This window comes from Vitis vinifera, chromosome 6 (genome assembly GCF_030704535.1).
Source record: "Vitis vinifera cultivar Pinot Noir 40024 chromosome 6, ASM3070453v1".
Lineage (NCBI taxonomy): Eukaryota > Viridiplantae > Streptophyta > Magnoliopsida > Vitales > Vitaceae > Vitis > Vitis vinifera.
Genome location: NC_081810.1, coordinates 5084467 through 5104113, shown reverse-complemented (window position 1 = coordinate 5104113; position 19647 = coordinate 5084467). Strand labels below are relative to the sequence as shown.

At 37.9% G+C, this 19647-nt stretch overlaps 4 protein-coding genes across 9 annotated transcripts; 2 read left to right on the top strand and 2 right to left on the bottom strand.

The window, feature by feature from the left end:
• The first annotated feature begins 492 nt into the window (after positions 1–492).
• Positions 493–1371, top strand: LOC132253938 (RING-H2 finger protein ATL1-like). The gene has a single exon (XM_059737448.1). The coding sequence runs from the start codon at positions 509–511 to the stop codon at positions 1118–1120; it is 612 nt and encodes a 203-aa protein (XP_059593431.1). The 5' UTR covers positions 493–508; the 3' UTR covers positions 1121–1371.
• A 552-nt stretch (positions 1372–1923) lies between these two features.
• Positions 1924–10368, bottom strand: LOC100267249 (ABC transporter B family member 20). 5 transcript variants are annotated; one of them, XR_785967.3, is made up of 12 exons: positions 9445–10368; positions 8345–8399; positions 8068–8243; positions 7687–7887; positions 6620–6879; positions 6213–6523; positions 5862–6085; positions 5432–5772; positions 4460–5256; positions 4121–4362; positions 2395–3717; positions 1924–2297 (listed from the first exon to the last, which is right to left on the bottom strand). XR_785967.3 is itself a non-coding variant. In XM_010652762.3 (12 exons), exons 2-12 carry the CDS (start codon positions 9823–9825, stop codon positions 2488–2490), a joined length of 4218 nt encoding a protein of 1405 aa, XP_010651064.1. In that variant the 5' UTR covers positions 9826–9846; positions 9953–10368; the 3' UTR covers positions 1924–2487. The 5 variants fall into 5 exon arrangements, 4 of the variants coding, with proteins under 4 accessions (XP_010651064.1, XP_059593429.1, XP_059593430.1 ...); XM_010652762.3 differs by having other exon boundaries at positions 1924–3717; positions 9445–9846; positions 9953–10368; XM_059737446.1 differs by having other exon boundaries at positions 1924–3717.
• Positions 10369–11349: 981 nt separating this feature from the next.
• Positions 11350–15147, bottom strand: LOC100262091 (60S ribosomal protein L23A-like). Its single transcript, XM_002284409.4, has 4 exons — positions 14838–15147; positions 14685–14743; positions 13215–13581; positions 11350–11658 (listed from the first exon to the last, which is right to left on the bottom strand). Exons 2-4 carry the CDS (start codon positions 14698–14700, stop codon positions 11574–11576), a joined length of 468 nt encoding a protein of 155 aa, XP_002284445.1. The 5' UTR covers positions 14701–14743; positions 14838–15147; the 3' UTR covers positions 11350–11573.
• A 232-nt stretch (positions 15148–15379) lies between these two features.
• On the top strand, positions 15380–19568 carry LOC100267389 (monofunctional riboflavin biosynthesis protein RIBA 3, chloroplastic). Of its 2 annotated transcripts, XR_002030279.2 has the most exons (8): positions 15381–15562; positions 15654–15987; positions 16081–16302; positions 16413–16738; positions 17320–17449; positions 17561–17857; positions 17956–18236; positions 19457–19568. XR_002030279.2 is itself a non-coding variant. In XM_002281410.4 (7 exons), exons 1-7 carry the CDS (start codon positions 15507–15509, stop codon positions 18148–18150), a joined length of 1560 nt encoding a protein of 519 aa, XP_002281446.1. In that variant the 5' UTR covers positions 15380–15506; the 3' UTR covers positions 18151–18315. The 2 variants fall into 2 exon arrangements, 1 of the variants encoding a protein (XP_002281446.1); XM_002281410.4 differs by lacking the exon at positions 19457–19568 and having other exon boundaries at positions 15380–15562; positions 17956–18315.
• The last annotated feature ends 79 nt before the right edge of the window (positions 19569–19647 follow it).

Here is a 19647-nt window from a genome sequence, read left to right as displayed (position 1 = left end):
TGTCAAGATCTATACATACAAAATTCTCACTCTACATCTGTCTTCCAGTTCTGTACCCTGAGGACATGTTATGATATGTCATTCAGAGAAATGGCTCTAATCCAGAAAACAGACGGCAAAGCATTCTGCTGTTTACAAAGGGGGTGAAGGGAAGAAACATCAGCAGGTATTTTGTATTGTTCTTAGTGGTAAACATGGCCAAAATAATGAGGCATCTGGCCTTCATGTTCCGTATAAAAGTTAAAAAGAATCTGAAGTTTCCAACTCTGCCTAGGATAAAAATTGTTCTGGTATCAAATAATTTGAATGTTATAAAATGCCATTTGGCAGTTCATTCAACTGGATCCTTAATTTTATCGCCAACATAAAATATTCTTTTCTGTTGCTACATTGATATTATCATCCCCATTAATCTTCGAATTCAATGAACACTAGGAGTTCTCATATCAGACCAGGTGGATTCTTTCAGTCTTTGGAAATCCTAAGCTGCAATTGTTACTGTCATAGCATGGCTTTAAGTCCAACCCCATATCCAAATTCCAAATTTCCAATTTGGAGTCTACCCTTGATCTGCTTGATTGTTACTGCCTTTGCCAGCATCTTATTGTTCACTTGTTACAGGATTGTAAAACAAATTTGCTATGGACATTATGGAGAATCCTTTAGAAACTGGGTTGAGAGGCAACTTCTGGACGAAGCCAACCCTGATGATCCTTCTCAACAATTCCATAGTCGAGGCCTGGATTCCTCCACTGTATACTCGCTGCCCATCGCCCAGTTCAAGAAGAATGAAGGACCAAGCCATAGCAATACTGATTGTGCAGTTTGCTTGGGTGAATTCGAAGAAGGGGAGTTTCTGAAACATCTACCAAACTGTTCTCATGTCTTCCACATTCCCTGCATTGACACTTGGTTTGAGTCTCATTCCAATTGTCCCCTCTGTAGATCACACGTCTATGACTTCACCATGGACAATGAATTCTCGGGTTCAATGTATACTTTGCTGGAGACTCTAAGGAGGGAAGATTTCTTTCAAGAATGGGTAGAAAATTACCAAATCCTTCGGGTTGAGATCCTACAGACGTCCACACATAGACAAGAGCCGGAAAATGGCACTTGATTTGTCCTAACCAATGGGGTAAAACCCCCATTGAAAGAGGCAAAATGAGGACATACGATTTGTGGAGCCACGCTAATATGGCTATTAACATTTTGGGTAGCTCAGGAAATTCCAAGTAGCAGAGGCTAGTTAACAGTTATCCATGCATTGTAAGGTTTGATCAATGCTGTCTCTTGGAAAGATACAGAGGTTCTTCGATCCAGAGGGCGTCTTTAACCCCATTACGGATGAACATTTCTCTGTTGTAGCAGTTGCAGGCAGAACTAGTGTCCAGTATGCAACTGAACTGTTGTAGTAGTTGCAGGCACAACTACTGTTCAATATGCAACTGGTCAGTCTAATACTGTAGTTGCATCAACTTTTAATAATTGAACTTGATTTTATTAGACCTTACTGGAAGTTGAATTCAAATGCTACATGAAATTAGAATATAACATGAGTGAATGAATGACCTTGAAAGGATTATAATTGCGTCAGGATTCCATGTCAACATCAGGGACAGGCAATGGAGCAATTCAAAGCTGATACATTTCAACATCAGTGCCTTGCAGTAGAGCAATTCAATGCTTACACGGAGGATTGGATAAGTCTAGACAGTCAGCACTTGGATTAAGTTTAGGATTCAGCTCCCCAAGCTTCTGTTCTATCAGATTAAAGGAATAATAACTACACTTATTCTATCTTTCCAAATCAGCATTGAATTTCCCTTTCAATTAATTGCCCATGTTATTGCAGCAAAGTTGGTTGTAAGTTTGCACTATTCAGACTGAAAAACGCCTCAAAGTAAAAGACAAGAGTGGAACTGTTGAAAATGTGAAGGCACTTCATTTTTCCTTACAAACTTACACAAAAATTGAAGAAAGTATACAGCAAAACCATTTCAACCCACCTAAGACACCAGAAAGGTGAACCCAAAAAAGAAAAAAAAAGGAAAAAAGAAATAAAATGAGATCACCAAACCACAATCTAGGGCTTCATAAGATAGATGAACAGCTGAATTTGATAAATTAACAAAATCGCTATACCATGGAGACACCACATCCTCACACCACACATGCATGCCTCCAAAAAAAAATTTCCAAACCCTCATCACCCGAATAATGCTCATAGATCCTGATTGCCACGTCTGCATTTCAACGATGTTAACTTTTACCATCCCATCTTCAATCCACCTACCCTGCTAGGAAAGACAACTTGGTCAAACTTTGGCAAGCTTTGATGTTTCCAGCATTCAGCAATTTCGGGGAATAAGAAATGTTAGCAATGAGCCGAACCTAATCTGAATCAACCCTCCAATCTTAAACAAGTCAGAGCTGCTGTAAAACCTTTGCAGAGTTAGGACCCTAATTTGAATCAACCATCCAATCCTAGACAAGTCGGTGCTGCCGCAAACCCTTTGCAAAGTGAGGTTGCATTAACTGTACATATAAACCATTCCTTGCTACAAGAGAATCATGAGTTCCTTGTTCCACAATCCGGCCTCCATTAAGAACCACTATGTTGTCAACATGCCTCATCATCGCAGCTGTATGTGCAATGAGAATGGTTGTTTTGTTCCCCATAATCAGTGTGTCTAGGGCCTCCTGCACCACCCGGCTTGATTCAGACTCAATTGCAGAGCTTGCCTCGTCCAGTAATAAAATGGGTGCATTCTTCAGCACTACTCGTGCAATTGAAATTCTCTGCTTTTGGCCTGGTGTTAGATCCACTCCCCTCATGCCCACATGAGTATCGTAACCATGAGGCAAGCTGCTAATGAAACGGTGTGCATTAGCTATTCTTGCTGCCTCTTTCATCTCAGCTTCAGTACCATTATGCCTTGCATATATGATGTTTTCTCTAATGGTCGTTGAAAACACTACAGGTTCCTGCTGAACAAGACCCAGGTGATTCCTCAACCATCTCAAATTGAACAGTTTTAGATCTCTTCCATCCAATAAAATCTGACCAGAAACTGGATCATAAAACCTCTCTATCAAAGAAATTATAGTGCTCTTTCCAGAACCTGAAACTCCCACTATTGCTACAGTTTGTCCTCCATTGACTTTTAGACTGAAATTGTTCAACACCATCGATTTTGGGTGAGTTGGATAACAGAAATCAACATTTTTCAACTCAATGCTTCCATATACATTAGGAGGTTTCAGCGCAGAGTTATCATCTGGGTCAATCTTAGGGACACGATCAATGATTTCAAAAACTGAAATGAGAGATTTCTGCCTTTTCAGTATGTAAGGGGCCAGGCCAAATGGTTCCACCAGAGCAAAGGTTGCAAAAGAGAATACCATATACTCCTTGAGTGCTGTTGGAAGACCAACATAGCCATTTTTAACGGAGTGAGCAGTATACCAAAGAAGAAGAGCATTACAGGCAAAAAGAAGATATTGCGAAAGTCCAAAGGCAAAGCCTATCACCATTCCTTGAAGGAAGCTTTGCTTATAAATTTTCTTCAGCTGCAGTCTATAAAGCTCCATTACCTTGTTTCCAGCACAGTATGCTACAACAGTGTAAATATTTCTAACTGCATCTTCGAGGACCATAGACGCCTTCCTGTGCATCTCTTGTATGCCCCTTGAGAACCCAGCAAGCCATAACTTCTGCAAAATATCATTAAGGGGTGCATTAGGAAGTGAATGAAGGTCAATACGTGCATGTATGTGATGCTTGACCACAAAGAAAAGAAACTCAATTGCAAGTTAACCTCCCACTTCATCAATCAATCAATCACAACAACTAGTAGTGTTTATTAACTTATGCAGAATAATTTAAACTAAGTTGATGACATGTTTTTGAGGATCTCATGCTTCTTGTTTTACAATATTTAGCATGTGGAAAATGGATAACAGAGTCACTAATGCTAATACAAACAACAGGAATGTGCATTTGGATATTGAAAAGGATTTAGAAAAAACAAAATATATACATATCAAATAACAACAGAAATAAACAATGGACTATATTATATTTGTCATTAAAAAGCATATGGACACAAATGCAAACCTGTGCAATAGCAGAAACAATAAGAATGGGTAAGGTACCCAAAGCAACAAATGCCAATCGCCACTCAAGCAACATCCCAACAATAACAGCAGCAACAACAGCTGCACTATCCTGGATAAAAACAGAAAGCCGATTGCTAAAAGCTGCACGCACAAATGTGGCATCATTGGCCAAGCGCATGGATAAGGTATCAACACTGTTCTCCTCTTCATCAAACCATCCTACTTCATTCCTAAGCATTGCTGAATGGGAAAAAAATGTAAGTCGACTCTGATGGTGAGAACAATCAAGGCTCAAATTAATAAGAAACATGCATGGAATGAGGAAGATATTATTTACCGGAAAACATCATTCTCCTAACTCGTTCAGTCATTTTCTCTCCCATTATACCAAAATAGAAGTGCTGCAAAAAATTGGCGACCACTGTCACAACACCCATGCATGAGAGGATCAAACACCATTTGTTCACCTCATTCTGCAGGTGATTATGTTCTTCAGGTCTATAATATGCCGTCACAATAAGTGCAAGAACATAAGCAAGAAGAGGAATAAAAGAACCAAACACGGCAGCACCAATACTTCCTAAAACTGCATATAACCATTCTGCCAAACTAAGCTCTACGAGCCTCCAAAATGGAGGAGGTTTCTGGCATTGTTTATCATTCACCTCCCTCTGTTTCATAGCCACATCACTTAACTGACCAATCGGTTGACTGAAACTTTTTGAGTGGGATCGTTCTTTCTTTGGATCGCATGTGCTTAGCAGAGGTGAAATTGGGGATTCCGGGTCTGAATCATTTGAGGCCTGTTGACTTATTGAAGTAACATCAATCTTAGGTAACTCTGGTAATCTCTTTCCAAAACTATCCTCTCTTTTTATTGATGGCTCCTGTTCAATTGCGTCTAATGACAAACCATGTTCTAGTATTTGATCTGGAGGTGTGCTCTGAGTTTTAGGTGACTCTTGAAAGTTATAAGTTTCATCTGTAGGCCGAATTGCATGACTACCATGGACCCTCTGAAGAGATGGTGACTTAACCATCTTAGGAGATGATGATTCTTCAAAGGAGTTATTTTCTGGTGAGTCCTTCTCTACTTGGGAAGTTGTGTTCTCCTTGTGCGTTCTAATTGGTGTCCTGGAGAAGTATCAGCATAAGTCAACATAACAATTGACATACACATGTTTGCAATTTATAAAAAAATTGCTAGACAATATTACTTGTTTTGACTGCCAAATTTAATACATCACCACAACCATACAAGAAACTGCACTGGGTCCTGTGGAAGCATAAGTTTATGATCAGAATATACCTTTTAGGAGGTTTTGTAGCTTCTTCACACCTGAGAAGTTCTGTATACAGGCCATCCAAGCTTAATAATTCATCATGTGTACCCATTTCAACAAGCTGGCCCTCCTCCATCACAGCAATGTAATCAGCATTCCTTATAAGACTTAGCTGCCGAGCTATGATTATCGTTGATCGTCCCAACATGAGGATGTCTAGAGCCTCCTGAACAGCACTTTCTGCTTCAAAATCAAGGCCACCAGTAACTTCATCAAGCAGAAGAATGGATGGGTTTGAAAGCACTGCCCTAGCAACAGAAATTTTTATTTTTTGCTCTTCTGTCAATGCTAAACCAATTCGACCCACCTACAGTGCATTGAATTAGATGAACATCAAAAAATGATTGTCAAGAACATAATGCGTGCTTAAGATGTCCAGTACAGTTTACTTTCTACCTGTGTTTCATATCCTTTCTCAAGAGAGCTGATAAATGCATGTGCATGTGCTATTTTAGCAGCTTCTTCAATTTGATCAAAAGTAGCATTGGACCGCCCATAAGCAATGTTATCTCTTATGCTCAGACTTAGTAAGGCAGGTTCCTGGGTCACAAGTCCAATTTGGCTTCTTAACCATTCCAGTTTCAGGCTTTTAATATTTTGTCCATCCAAAAGTACCTCTCCTGTACCAAAAGATATTAAAACATTAAAATCTGAAAAGAGATTTTTCAAAAGGATTCCAATGAGACTCACATAAGAGAAAAAGAAAATAGGCAAGAAGAAGATAGGAAACCAGTGTGTATCTAATACCTAATGTAGGATCATAGAACCGTTCCATGAGTGGGATTATACTACTTTTTCCTGATCCATTCCTGCCAACAAGAGCTACAGTTTTTCTAGCAGGTACGGTTAAGTAAAACCCACTTAAGATAGGAATTTCAGGACGAGAGAGGTAGCTGAAGTAAACATTCCGGAACTCGATATTTCCCTGCACAGAAACTAAGGTATTCCCATCCTGATTAATGGTGGATGTTGAACGGCTTATCATCTCATAAAGTCTATAAGCAGCAATTCGCCCTTGGTCAAAAGAATAGAAGTTTGTTGCTGCCTGATTCAGTCCACTACAAAACATAAGAAATTTCAAGTAAACAAGAGAGAGAGATGGAGCAGAGAGAGGTGTAGGAGTACCACTCCAGAGGCCAGAGGAAGAAGCTTACAGGCCACTTAAGATAATAGCAAATAGAGCTGCTATAATTTCGCCACCATGGGCTTTCCTATGAGTAACTAGCAATCTCCCAACCCATAACTGTAATGCACATGAACATATTGCAAGCCCATACGTGAAGCCAAGACCAAGTCCTTGCACAAGACTTATCAATATACCATATCTCAATGTTGCTTGGAGAGAAGTTGCATAGGAATACTTGGCCAGTGTTTCATTTGTGAATGCACATAAGGTCCTAATATAAGACATTGCCTGCACAAATAGAGAAATTGCATCTCATAACCAAAAAACTCTAGCTCTACTGCAATAACAGCACAACTACATTTAGTCCTTTTAGAGTAAAAACACACTGACTTGGTTATTATGCACACACACACACACATATCAGACGATGGGGCACATATTAAGGTAGAGGGTGGTTAATCAATTGTTTCAAGATTCCAATATGTCATTTCAACTAAATATACTTGTTCTTTGCCAATTCTATCCTCTTTATTTCCTGTTATAAATAAACCAGAAGAAAGAGGAACCGTGATGGCTATTACTTTATTGTGTCCATTTGACACATTCATTACAACAAAAAAAAAAAAGGAAACAGGAACCCTTCTATAGATCTGCATGTACATGTTAAATACTGTTTCCATTTCAAACTTATTCAAGACAAGCAGGATGACTTTCACGAAGCCTATTAAACATGCAACATTTCTTTCTGATTAATACAACATTATGCAAGCTGATTCCTAGGAAAAGAATCATGTGTATATAACAAGTTGACATTATTATCACAGTCACTCTCACTCTGTGTGTGTATGTTGTTGTTGTTGTTTGTTTCTTTTATGCTACCACATGGACTAATCTTGTTTTAGGCAAACCTTTGTGGAAAAACTCAGAGGCATCTAAAGAGCAACATCAGTCAAGTTTCCTAATGGAACCAAAGATAAATAACAACAAATAAAAGTGCAAAATTAGCTTGCATCTTTTTCAAGTCTTCAAAAACATCAAAAGATTTTTTTTTAAAGAGAAAAATTTGGAAAAAATGTAAATAAATTGAAGAATAACCTGCTCAGCCATATTTGCTGCCTCTGCATATGCATCTTGAATATTTTCAGCAAGTTTATGGAGAAATATGTTAGATATTCCTCCTGCAGCAACAATAAACGGTCCAGTGGCTAATGTTATGAGTGCAATCTGCCAACAGTTGATGAATCCGATCACAAGACCACTGAAACAGGTTCCCATATTGTGAACATAATTCCCAACCTGTCACAACAGAACCTAATAATTAAGGTAACAACAAATAAACCAGGCATTGCAATTCCAACCCCAACCCCCTCCCTGCCCCAAAGGTAAGAGGTACGAAAAAAAAGGGAAATCTACTGTGAATGTCTTTTAAAAAATGCAATAAGAAATCCTATATTGTAGAGGTTTTTTGGGACGTACTTTTTCACTAAGAGCAGACTGAATGAGTAGAACATCACTCAAAACTTGGCTCACAATGTCCCCATTGTTCCCATATGTGTCAAAAAAGCTCATGTCCTGGTTAAGCAATACTTGTACATACTTTGACCTAATGACAGCAGTCTGTCTTTCTCCAGTAAGAATCCAGCACCATACCTCTATCAAGTCATTGGGAATTATTATTGAGACAATAAAGAAGCTTAGTCTGCAGAATTAAAACCTAGAATTTTAGGAATGACCAATAAAATTTTAATCTTACCAATCCAACCAGCCAGGAAAACACCGGAAGCTATATAAATAATGTGCAGAGAATGCTGCAGAATAAAAAAGACAAGTTCAATTAATAAATTCTATTTTCAATAAGAAAGTAATGTATAAATGCTTACAACTTCCAATGTTACAAATTTATATTAACACATAATAAAAAAATGAAAATTAAGACTCATTGTCATAATAAAAACTGATCTGATCTAATAAGAAAACCAACAAACAAGAGAAAGCTCAATTAAGAACACACATTAATGAAAAAATAAAAACTCAGAATATGAAGAAGGCTGGAAATCGAACATGGAAAAATTCCAACATCACGTGCAATCAAAGCATCATGAACCACAGCAATTTTCCATGGAGAACACCATATCTAAATCAGAAATCCCATTGGAATTTCTTACAGACAAGAAATTCCATCTGTACCCTCTAACTTCAGGATTGGAGAGGATGAAGTTAATCAATGTAATAACCAGCATTCTACAGCTGGCAATGTGTTTCACAGTCATTAGGCGTTTCAGCTCAGGCCCAAGTAAAACCATCCCTACATTTCCAAACAAACAACTGTTTTGAAGCCTGGGAAAAATCTATCATGTCTCTCCAGTTGGCTTTAGTGAAAACATCTTCTTTTTCTCACAAAAAACTTATGCTAGGAAAAGTTTTCCATTGAAGCAAACTCAATCTAAGAAAGAAATACTAGTTTTTGAAATCCAAATCAAATAGAACAGGAGGGCATTTGAACTTCCAACTGAAACAATAATTGACATCAAGAAAAAAAGGTAAAGAAGGAAAACAAAGCTTCCACTTGAATGGTTAGGCTGTTTCAATTTGCCAAGAAAGCACAAACCCAACTTGCCTACTAATCAAATTGGTGAGATTTTAGTTTCTCCAGGTCCCCCCCCCCCCCCCCCCCCCCCCCCCCCCCATTAATGAGCATTATAAGACTTAAAATTCATTTTTCATTTTTATCCTTTCCAATGTTTATCGCCAACATACCAATCTCAACATATTCCCAATCAGCTAAATAGTATTTACATGTATCAGAAATGTTATTTGAACATAGGAGAAAAGTTGAATTGGGATTTAAACCACCTGATTGAACTTCTGAAATAGCTCATCTGATTCCTCTGGATGACGATAACTCAACAACTGAATAACCTTGCCGAAAAAATGCAAATATATGACCAGAGCTGCGCCGTGAGCCGCAGCAGCCACTGATCCTACGATCATCAGAACCCAATCCAGTCGGTCGGCGCAAGCAAAGAGCCGCGAGAAAGGCACAGCCGCCGGCGGCTGCTCCATCTCCTCCCCCTCGTCAATCTCCTGATCGTCCTCCGCGGGCGCTGGCCCCGCGTCATTACTCTGTTCCAAGTACGGCGAAGGAGACTCCGGCGGCTCCGACACCTCCGATACCGGCGTTAATGGCTGTATATGCGGCGGGGACCATCCAAAGAGGCCTCTCGATATCATCATCTTCGCTAAAGCCCTAGAACCCTGGGATTCAGGAAATTCAAAACAACCCCTTGTTTTGTTTTTTTAGTGAATTCCAGATGAAAATCAGAGAATTGAATTGCCAAGGTTCTTGTCCGTCCGTCCGTACCTCTGATAAAGTCACCCGCCAAGTACAAAAAGGATGGAAACAGCACAATACTCTCCTCCGACAGTGTCGTCACAGCACCGTTCTCTCATCGTTTTCACTGCTTTTTCTCTCTCGAAATGAATGCTGCCTTTCCTGCACCGTTTCAAATGCTGTCCATGCTTTTTGCTAGGCGTTTCCTAATAAGTGAAAGAAACAGTTTCTTTTGATTTCCTTTGGTTTCTTTTCCACCAAACATCATTACGTCGCTCTTTTGCGCTGCCAATGCCAGTCCATGCTGCTCGCATTTCTTTATTACTATTATTATACTCCCGCAAAGCAGAGGGAGGGTTCAGTTGATGGGGATCCAAACGGTGTCGTTTTGGTGGTGCAATTAGATATAATGAATGGAATGTTGGGTGGTGGGACCCAACACTAGGCAACCCACTGTTGACTTTAATCTTATAAATCAATTTTAAAAAATAAAATAGTGAAGAAATACTGATCAACCAACCATCTTCAACCTTGTCTTGTCCCCTTCAAATTTTAGGCAAACCGACCTCGATACAACTCATGTTCCATTTCTCATTTTTTCTAAATTTGGATCATACCCTGTTGACTTTTAAGTTGTTTAAAACAATTTCAAGTTATTTTTAATTATTTTTTATAATTTATTTTAAGAAATGATTAAAAATATGAAAAAATATTTTACAATCTTTTTTATTGCTCATGTATATCTCCTTCAAGGAAAATAAGCAAACACTCAATCGATGCCACGATTTTCAAACACACGATTGATACCACAATTTTTTCAAAAAGCTTTCAAACAATTTTACGATACCTTTAAATTATGTTTGATTCCCGAGAAACATCAAAGAAATAAAAATAAAGTTAAAGAAAATGATTTTCAGAGAATCGAACATAGGCATAAGTGAAAAATAATTCAGAAATAAAATTTTATTCTCGAAAATAATTATATATATACTTGTGTTACACGACGCAAACTTCTAGATGTCTGGAATCGAACTGGTGTTGAGGGGAAATCAGAAAAGAAGAAGATGCGAAAGCTGTAATGGTGGGGGTCCTGTTAATTCATCATCAAAATTAGCAGTGTCCAGAAAATGATTAAACAGCCCCTCCACAAAAACATTTGGGATCAGAGAACCTGCTACCCACCTTGGACAGATTCCATGGAGCTTCATATTCTCCATCATATCGCTCAATTTTAACGCAATCTCTTTCGTTGAATTTATAAGAGCCCACTCCATGTCAAAGAATACGCTCATGGAGGAGTGTTTCTTTGTCTGCTAATAGAAAGAGGCATGAGGTATGTGGGCGTGCTCATTAGGGAGACTATTTCGAATAATGCCCCTGCCTAATTGGTTTGATTTAATATCAAACCCCAACCTTCCTTGGAAGCATCAGTAAAAAGTAAGATATATTAAGTGAATTCCATATTTCAAGAAAAATGCAAAGATCCTACTCTGTTTCACTGGCAGAGAACCTGCAGAACACCAAAATATTACCAGCAGTACTACAACATTACAACCCTTCACAACCCTCCCTGCTGATTCAAATCCTAGTGGGACTGTCCTACTCTGGAGCATTGATCAAGAAGACACCAGAAATGTAGACAGATCCTACCTTAGATGATCCCAATTTTGTTGGCCACATCCAAGGCATCATAGTCTGGGGTCAACCTAACATACGCCTTCTTGGTACCATCAGGCCTGGATCACAAAAATTAATGTCAGAAGAGTTGTCGAAAATATTTCCCAGCAAAAGAACATTCTTGCTCAGGATATTCATAATTAAGTTTATCCAATCTAATCGACCATTTAAAGGATACATAATTTAGATAATTCAGACCAATTATCCAGATACAAGAATTATATCTTCAACTTGAGACCAATTCTGCATATATGATAATTATATCTTACAATGGGCATAGATATTCGGATCCCCTCAACTTACAGATGTGATTGAAAGCAACTCCTAAGAAGTCAGCCTTCATATTTTCACCAAACAAATGGCTAAACCAGTTGAAACAGGCTGATGCTATAGATTTGGCCTTTTCTATGGGGTTGCAGAGTAAACTGTGGAAACATTTCAATGTTTTTGGAATCTACTCAACCAGTATGAATTCAGCAACAAGTGAAGGTTAGCTATACGGTGTGCCCCACTAATTTTCACTTGAAAGGTTTAAGCCATCAGAAACTAACAGAAATTGAGTCATCAGGACTTAATATAGAGATTAAGTCAGGGAGGTCATGATAGCACCATTCCCTTGTCTCATTGACTAAGATTTTTGTTGGCTATCCTAAATCCTGGAACTTTTGTTTTGTTTTTTTGATAAACTTCTACTAAGCAATTTTTTCAGCATTTGAATCAGTACATTGGCAACTAGCTATCCATAGTGGAGACCATATGAAGCTGTTACCTTTTGCCATAGAGGCAGCTACATGATTGGGTTAACAACTTAATCATTCCCTATAATTTGGGTTAACAACTTAGGCTATGTTTGGTTCCCAGAAAATTTGAGGAAAAATGTGAGGAAAAGAAAATAAAGAGAAAAAGTAGAAGGAAAGAAAAAATGAAGTAAAATAAAAAATATATTTAAAATTAATAAATTATTTTTATATATTTCTTCAAACTCATTTCACTTAATTTCCTCCAATATATAAAGATTAAATAATCTTAAAATGTATAAATTTCTAACTAATTTTAATTATATTTAATTTAAAAAAAAAATTATAGTGAAACCAAACATGAGAAAACCATTTTCCTTTGCATTTTTTTCTTTCCCTTAATCATTCCCATGGCCCCTCCTCCATTTGCCAAACAGGGAAAAAAAAACCTCCCACTTCTGCTTCAATGCCATCATTTCAGCAGGATAGTCCTCCCTTTTTTTGGGAAACCGATGTCAGCAATAGTTAGTTTGAGTACAACATTAACTGCTAAGCTTATCCATTCACGGATATAAGCAAAATTTTACCCATATTTAACTTCTGGAGCAGTCTTCCAAATTCCTAAATACTGATGCCATTAACTATCAAATAACATTTTTCAGGAAATGAAGTGAAGCTGTTGTAGAAACAGGGATTCTTTGAATATTGAGTAAGAAAACTATAAAGATTCCAATGCATACTTTTGGCAAAAAGAGGATACTTCATGCCAAATTACATGGAATCTAACTTTGAAAAGTCTGATATCTTTATCGACTATCCAATAACTGCTGTATACTCAGGGATAATAAAAAATATAATTGGAATAAAAATATTGATACCTGATCAGGGTATTCACTTTCTTGGTCTGAATATCATACATCTTTTTAACAGCATCCTTTATCTTCTTCTTGTTGGCACGAATGTCAACAATGAAAACCAAAGTGTTGTTGTCTTCAATTTTCTTCATTGCAGACTCAGTGGTGAGAGGATATTTGAGAATCTGATACTGGTCAAGCTTGTTCCTTGAAGGAGCACTGATGCGAGGATACTTGGGATTTCTTTCCTTCTTCAATGTCTTTGGTCGATGAAAGGTAACTGACGTTCTAATCTTCTTCGCTTTCTTCTTGAAAGTTGATGCACCCAATTTGACTGCTTTAGCAGCCTTTGCGGCTTGTGCCTTTGGGTCAGCCTTTTTTGAACTATCAGCTACATGAGAGACATATCATTTAGATAGAGAAGGAAGAAAGAGAGAACATAAAATACTGTTACTTTCATTTCTTTTCTATGTTTCCTAGCGTGGGGTAATTTGAGTGCACTTTATTAAAACACATTCTCCATTCATGTTTTTAAAAGTGAGAAAATTGACCCTCAAGCGAGCTCATTTAATGAAAACAATTAAAAATAAAATAGAGATAAAATACCATAAACTCATATTCCCCAACAAAATAATACTATTAAAATAGGGTATCTTTTCATTTTTGGCTCAAAATAGGCAATATAAAAAGCACCAAACAAGGCATAAGGTTTTGAATTCCTTTTGAGACAGAGGTTTTGTTTTGAAAATCGGAGATCTCAGAGCAATATACAGATCCAATCCAACTTCAAAGATTCAATTAATCAATATTCCATCGCTTAACCATATCCCAACTTCTTATAGGCCTATAACTTCAATGACTATAGTGCAATCCCCATTACCAAATGTGAATGATTGAAGTTGGAAGGTATGCCAGGCAATACCATCAATCATACTGTCGCATTTGCATTTTTACAGATCCTTCCATCTGTATCCATCCAAAATTTATATTCTTGATCTATTCCTACATTTCTGAGTTCTATTCCCACTAAAAAAGAACATGAACCATAATAGCCAAAAAGCCATCACCCAATTACTCAAATCACAGTATACGTATTAGTCACACAAACATGATATGAACCCACTTTTGCAAGGGAATTCCCACTTTTTCCTTAGGAGAGAGAAAAAGAGGCACCCTCAGAATTCTACCTTTCAAAGCCTCGAATACAGACACCTCCACCCAACCTAGCAAACTGCTGTTATTCACCTTAGTCAAAACGAGTTTTTCATTTTCTTAAAATCCAAACCAACACAAAACCTAAGATCCACAGTTTCATTTTCCTCCCTTTCCCTGGCTTTCCCAGTAATCAAACAGAAGGGGATACAGAAATGAACCAGCATTGGAATATACCTTGAAAATATGACAAAACCATGGTACAAACCAACAAGCCCACCTTTATATGAAAAACCAATCACATACATGAATAATAACACACTTCAGAGATTGAACGACTACCTTTAGCAGGAGCCATTGATTGCTGAACAAACTGTCACCCTTTCAATCAAATAGAAACCCTAATCAACAAGGAAAATTCAAAATATATATAAAAGTCAGTTTTATTGAAAAACCATATGAAATATCTACGTAGTGGAGTGAATATGGAGAGACCTGTGGTGGCGTGCCTCTAGGGTTTGGGGTTGGAGAAGAAGGCAGCAGGGGTTTATGGGTATGACTATGGGCCGGTCCGATTGGGCTGAATAAGGATTTCATATGAGCTTGGAATGGCTCAAGCCGAGGGCCAAGGTTGAGTTCGCAAACGACATTTACGTGGGCCTACCGCCCAAAGCAGAATGCTAGGCCGCAGTAATGTCCAAATCTAAAAGACCGAACATTGTGCAAATGCTCTAACTTAGAACACCAAGGATGGCTTTAGACCGAAAAGGTCAAACATTGTGCAAATGTTTGGATTTTGTACTAGACAATGAGAATGAAAGGTTGGAAAGTATGTAAATGTTTGGGCTTAGTGTATTCGACAAGGAGAAGGGAGATGGTTGCGTACTTTCCTTGTTAGCTTAAATGAAGTGGGAATCCGACTCCGAGTGAAGTGTAGAAATTGGTGATTAGTATGCATGTGGCTAAAAGCACCGTACAAGCCAATGATTAAGAAATTTGGATAACGGCTATACACATCCAGAACTTGAGGTGGGCTTTTCTTCTCCAATATGGCAAGTCCAAGTGCAAACTATAAAAGCAAAGCTACCGAAAGGGCCAGTTTCAGAAGCTTCTGAGTTGTGAATATCGTCCTCAAACCTCCTCAGCTCAAACGCTCAGCCCTCCATGGACTCCGTTCTGTTTCCTCACCCTCTCTTCCCCCACATATTCATCAGTTCAAGGTATGATACCCAACTGTCTGCTTTCTCTTCATCCACATCTGTATGGTGTCTTTTTGAATTGATTTATACTTTAACGATGGTTATCTTTCAGCTTTCCTCGCTCTCTTGCGGCTCCACAGAGTATTGGGGTTGGGATTGGGGTTGGGCTTTCCAGGCACAGGTGGTGTTCCACTTGCTGGGCTGTTGGGGTGTCTGGAGTTGGAGCTGGAAACGTCTTTGATAAGATTCCTCTCAAGGCAAATGAAAATGGGTCTGTGTTGGGTGCTCTTGAGGGGCCGACTTCAGCGCCATTTGGGACACTGGATGCTGAAATTACCCCCGAAACCATTGATTTCTTCGTTAGCGATGCTGAGGGTGATCCTGACAGCCCATCTGAGGGGTTCTCTTCCATCGAGCAAGCTCTCAATACACTGCGTCAAGGAAAGGTTGCATATTCGCTGGTCTCTTGAATTCTTTAATATTAAAATTCCAGGAAAATCGAGAAAAACTTGTTGACCCATTACTTCAAATTGTGTTAGTTTGTGATTGTAGTAGATGATGAAATTGGGAAAGCTGAAGGGAACCTTGTCATGGCTGCATCTCTTACTAGTCCTCGGGACATGGCATTTATGGTTAAGCATGGGTCGGGAATTGTGTCTGTAGGCATGAAAGAGGAGCACCTTGAGAGACTGAAGCTCCCTCTAATGTCACCTGACAGCGAAGATAAAGATTCTTCTGCTCCCACTTTCACAATCACAGTGGTATTGTTTGGTTCACAATAATCTGAGTACATAAGAAATATGAACTTGATTTGAAAAGCCATGAAATAAGCTAATGCAGGTTACTCAAGTACCACTGTTTGATTGTTTAGGACGCAAAAGCTGGAACTTCCACTGGAGTATCAGCATCAGACAGGGCAAAAACTGTTCTCGCTCTTTCATCTCCTATTTCTACACCACAAGACTTCAGAAGGCCAGGCCATGTTTTTCCCCTCAAGTACCGAGAAGGCGGAGTTCTGAGAAGAGCTGGTCATACCGAGGCTTCCGTAGATTTGGTCATGCTGGCGGGCTTGCAGCCAATTTCTGTTCTTTCAGCTATTGTTGATGGAGATGATGGTTCTATAGCCACTTTGCCCAGTTTAAGAAAGTTGGCCTTGGAGCACAGCATCCCAATGGTCTCAATAACTGATTTGATCAGGTGAGCAATGCAACCCTCTCTTCTGTTTAATATACTTGAGATTGTTAACCAAACCACACAGAGCAAAAATAAAGAAAAGACGAGATTTTTGGCGTGGTTCGTGATTAATATGATCTTCATGGAGTGCATCAATACTAAAAAATCTGGTAATAAAAATGAAGGGCTATAATAGTGAAAGCTCTCTCCCCTCAATTATGATTACATTCTAATTTTTTTTTTCTATAAAATGAAACCTAAATGGATTAAAAATACAATACCCCTTAAACTCCTGCGACCTGCGAGCTGATCGTACAATTCGATCGCTGGGTGCTCAATCCTAGACATCCCTATGTAGTGCAACAATATTCATTCAGACTTCACAATCCAACATAGATATTCACTTGTTTGTTTGCACTTAGCTTAACATTTCTAAATATGCATTCCTCTGTTTTCTTGGTCTCATTTACTGTACTTTTTTTTTTTTGTCATCTTTCATTTTATTGATAAAAGTTTCACAATATTTTTGGTGTTTTTCATTTATTTTTTCTGAACTATGTTTCTGGGCTGTGTTTATGTACGGCCATTATGCACTCTGCCTGTAGATATAGGAGAAAGAGGGAAAAACTGGTCGAAAGAACTGCTATTTCCAGACTACCAACTAAATGGGGTCTATTTCAGGCTTACTGCTATCGCTCAAAGCTAGATGGAACAGAGCATGTAGCCATTGTAAAGGTATTAATACTTGATTACTTCTTCAAAAAGAACCTCTGTTTAACTAATTTGATATGGCACTGCTATCTCAACTTCTGTTGAGCAATAAACCGGGGCTTCAAAACTCAACAGGGAAGCATTGGACAAGGGCAAGATGTCCTAGTAAGAGTTCACTCAGAGTGTTTAACTGGGGACATATTCGGATCAGCTCGATGTGATTGTGGCAACCAGTTGGATTTGGCAATGCAGTTAGTCGAGCAAGCCGGCAGAGGAGTTGTGGTCTATCTCCGAGGTCATGAAGGGAGGGGGATTGGTCTTGGTCACAAACTTCGGGCCTATAACTTACAAGACGAAGGTCATGACACAGTTGAAGCCAATCTAGAACTTGGGTTAGCAGTTGATGCTCGTGAGTATGGGATTGGTGCCCAGGTCAGCAACTTGGCAGACTCTTTTTTTTTTTTTGCCCTCAAGGGCATGAGTCTTGAGTCCTGGTCCTGACCCAAGTTGTTTCACTTTGGTGCCAACAGATCCTAAGAGATATAGGAGTAAGAACCATGCAGCTAATGACCAACAACCCTGCCAAGTTCACCGGTCTGAAGGGATATGGGTTAGCAGTTGTTGGGCGGGTTCCGGTGTTGACTCCCATTACAGAGGAAAACAAGAAGTACCTGGAAACAAAACGCACCAAGATGGGACATATCTATGGGTCTGACATAGAATGACCTGTAATATAGACCACACCAAACCACCAAAGAGACAGAGCACCACTCTACATGAGCTCTTTCTCTTCTCACACAAAGAGTTACAGGTTTATACTTATAACTTATTCATTTCTTGCTCACTTTGTTATTCTTTCCATTCATATATCAAGGGCTATTAAGTGGACCTATCTTTTCTCTCTTTATAGTCTATACTCATCTGATTAAAAGGATAAAGAAAGATAAATGTATAGAAAAAGGCGGCCTTTGAAAAAGTAATATCTTTTTCTCTTATCCCATCCTCCTTTCATATGGTATAGACGTATAGTAAGGTAAACTTTCCTTCCTAAAAGCTTGGAATCGGATCAACCCTACATGTCTATGAGATTTGAGAAAATAAATCTTTTACCATTTGGAGCAAGTATATAGTGGTGTTTGTTTTTTTACTTAATTTTAAATAGAACTTTGATGTTTAATAATGTTAAATATTAGGTTGTTTTTTTTTATAATATTTTATTTTTATTAAATATTAAAAAATAAATAAAAATCAATATATTATCTTTTTTATTAAAAAAAAACTATATATTTTGACTTTTTCCATTTAATAAAAAGTTTATAATAGGTTATAAAAAAAATAAAAAAATAAACAACTTAAATTTTGAAAACAAATTGCTTTCAACAAAAAATCAAAAAAACAAACACCACATAACTTTCTTATTTGAAACATTAAACATTATGTGTTCATAGATATTAGACATTTTTTAAAAAATCCACATCTGTGTGGATATTATTTGTTTAAAACGCCCTTACAAGATTAAAATGAATTTATACATACATACATATATATATATATATATATATATATATAAAACTATAAAAACTTTTCTCAATCATCATTATGTAGATACAAGTTCTTTTTATTTTTTAAATGTTTCCAGGAGTCTCTCACATGCAATAAATGTGTGATGAGCTAGTTTAAGAAAACTTGAGATCAATGAATTTTATATACCTACTTTTTAAATTAAAAAAATAAGTAAAAATATCTTACAAATTAATATCTTTTATTTTATTTTGTCATGGCCATTAGAATAATTATAGATTATTTAATTGATATCTTTCACATTATTAAAAAATTATGGGTAAAATCAATTAATGAAAACCTTCAAAAGCTCAAAAATTTAAAGCCAACAAGTTTAAAAATCTAACGGTAGGATTAATATATTAGCTTGTTGTCTAAGATTCTAATAAATCCGTTCAATAAAACAATGAATTAATTAAATAGAAAGCTGCAAAATGGCACTTTCTCTAACTTTAATAGTCTAAAATGCAGCCACGTGAGCTTTTTTTTTTCATTGAACATGCCGTCCACTATACCAACGGTCCGCATCAGTCCGTGCCACCACGCGCCAACATCTTGTAGCTCGATTAGTACACCTGATCCGGGACCCACTCCTACGTGGCAACGCGGGACCGGAAAGCTGGAGAGAGAGTGGCGGGCGACATCGAGACTCCGGTCATAAT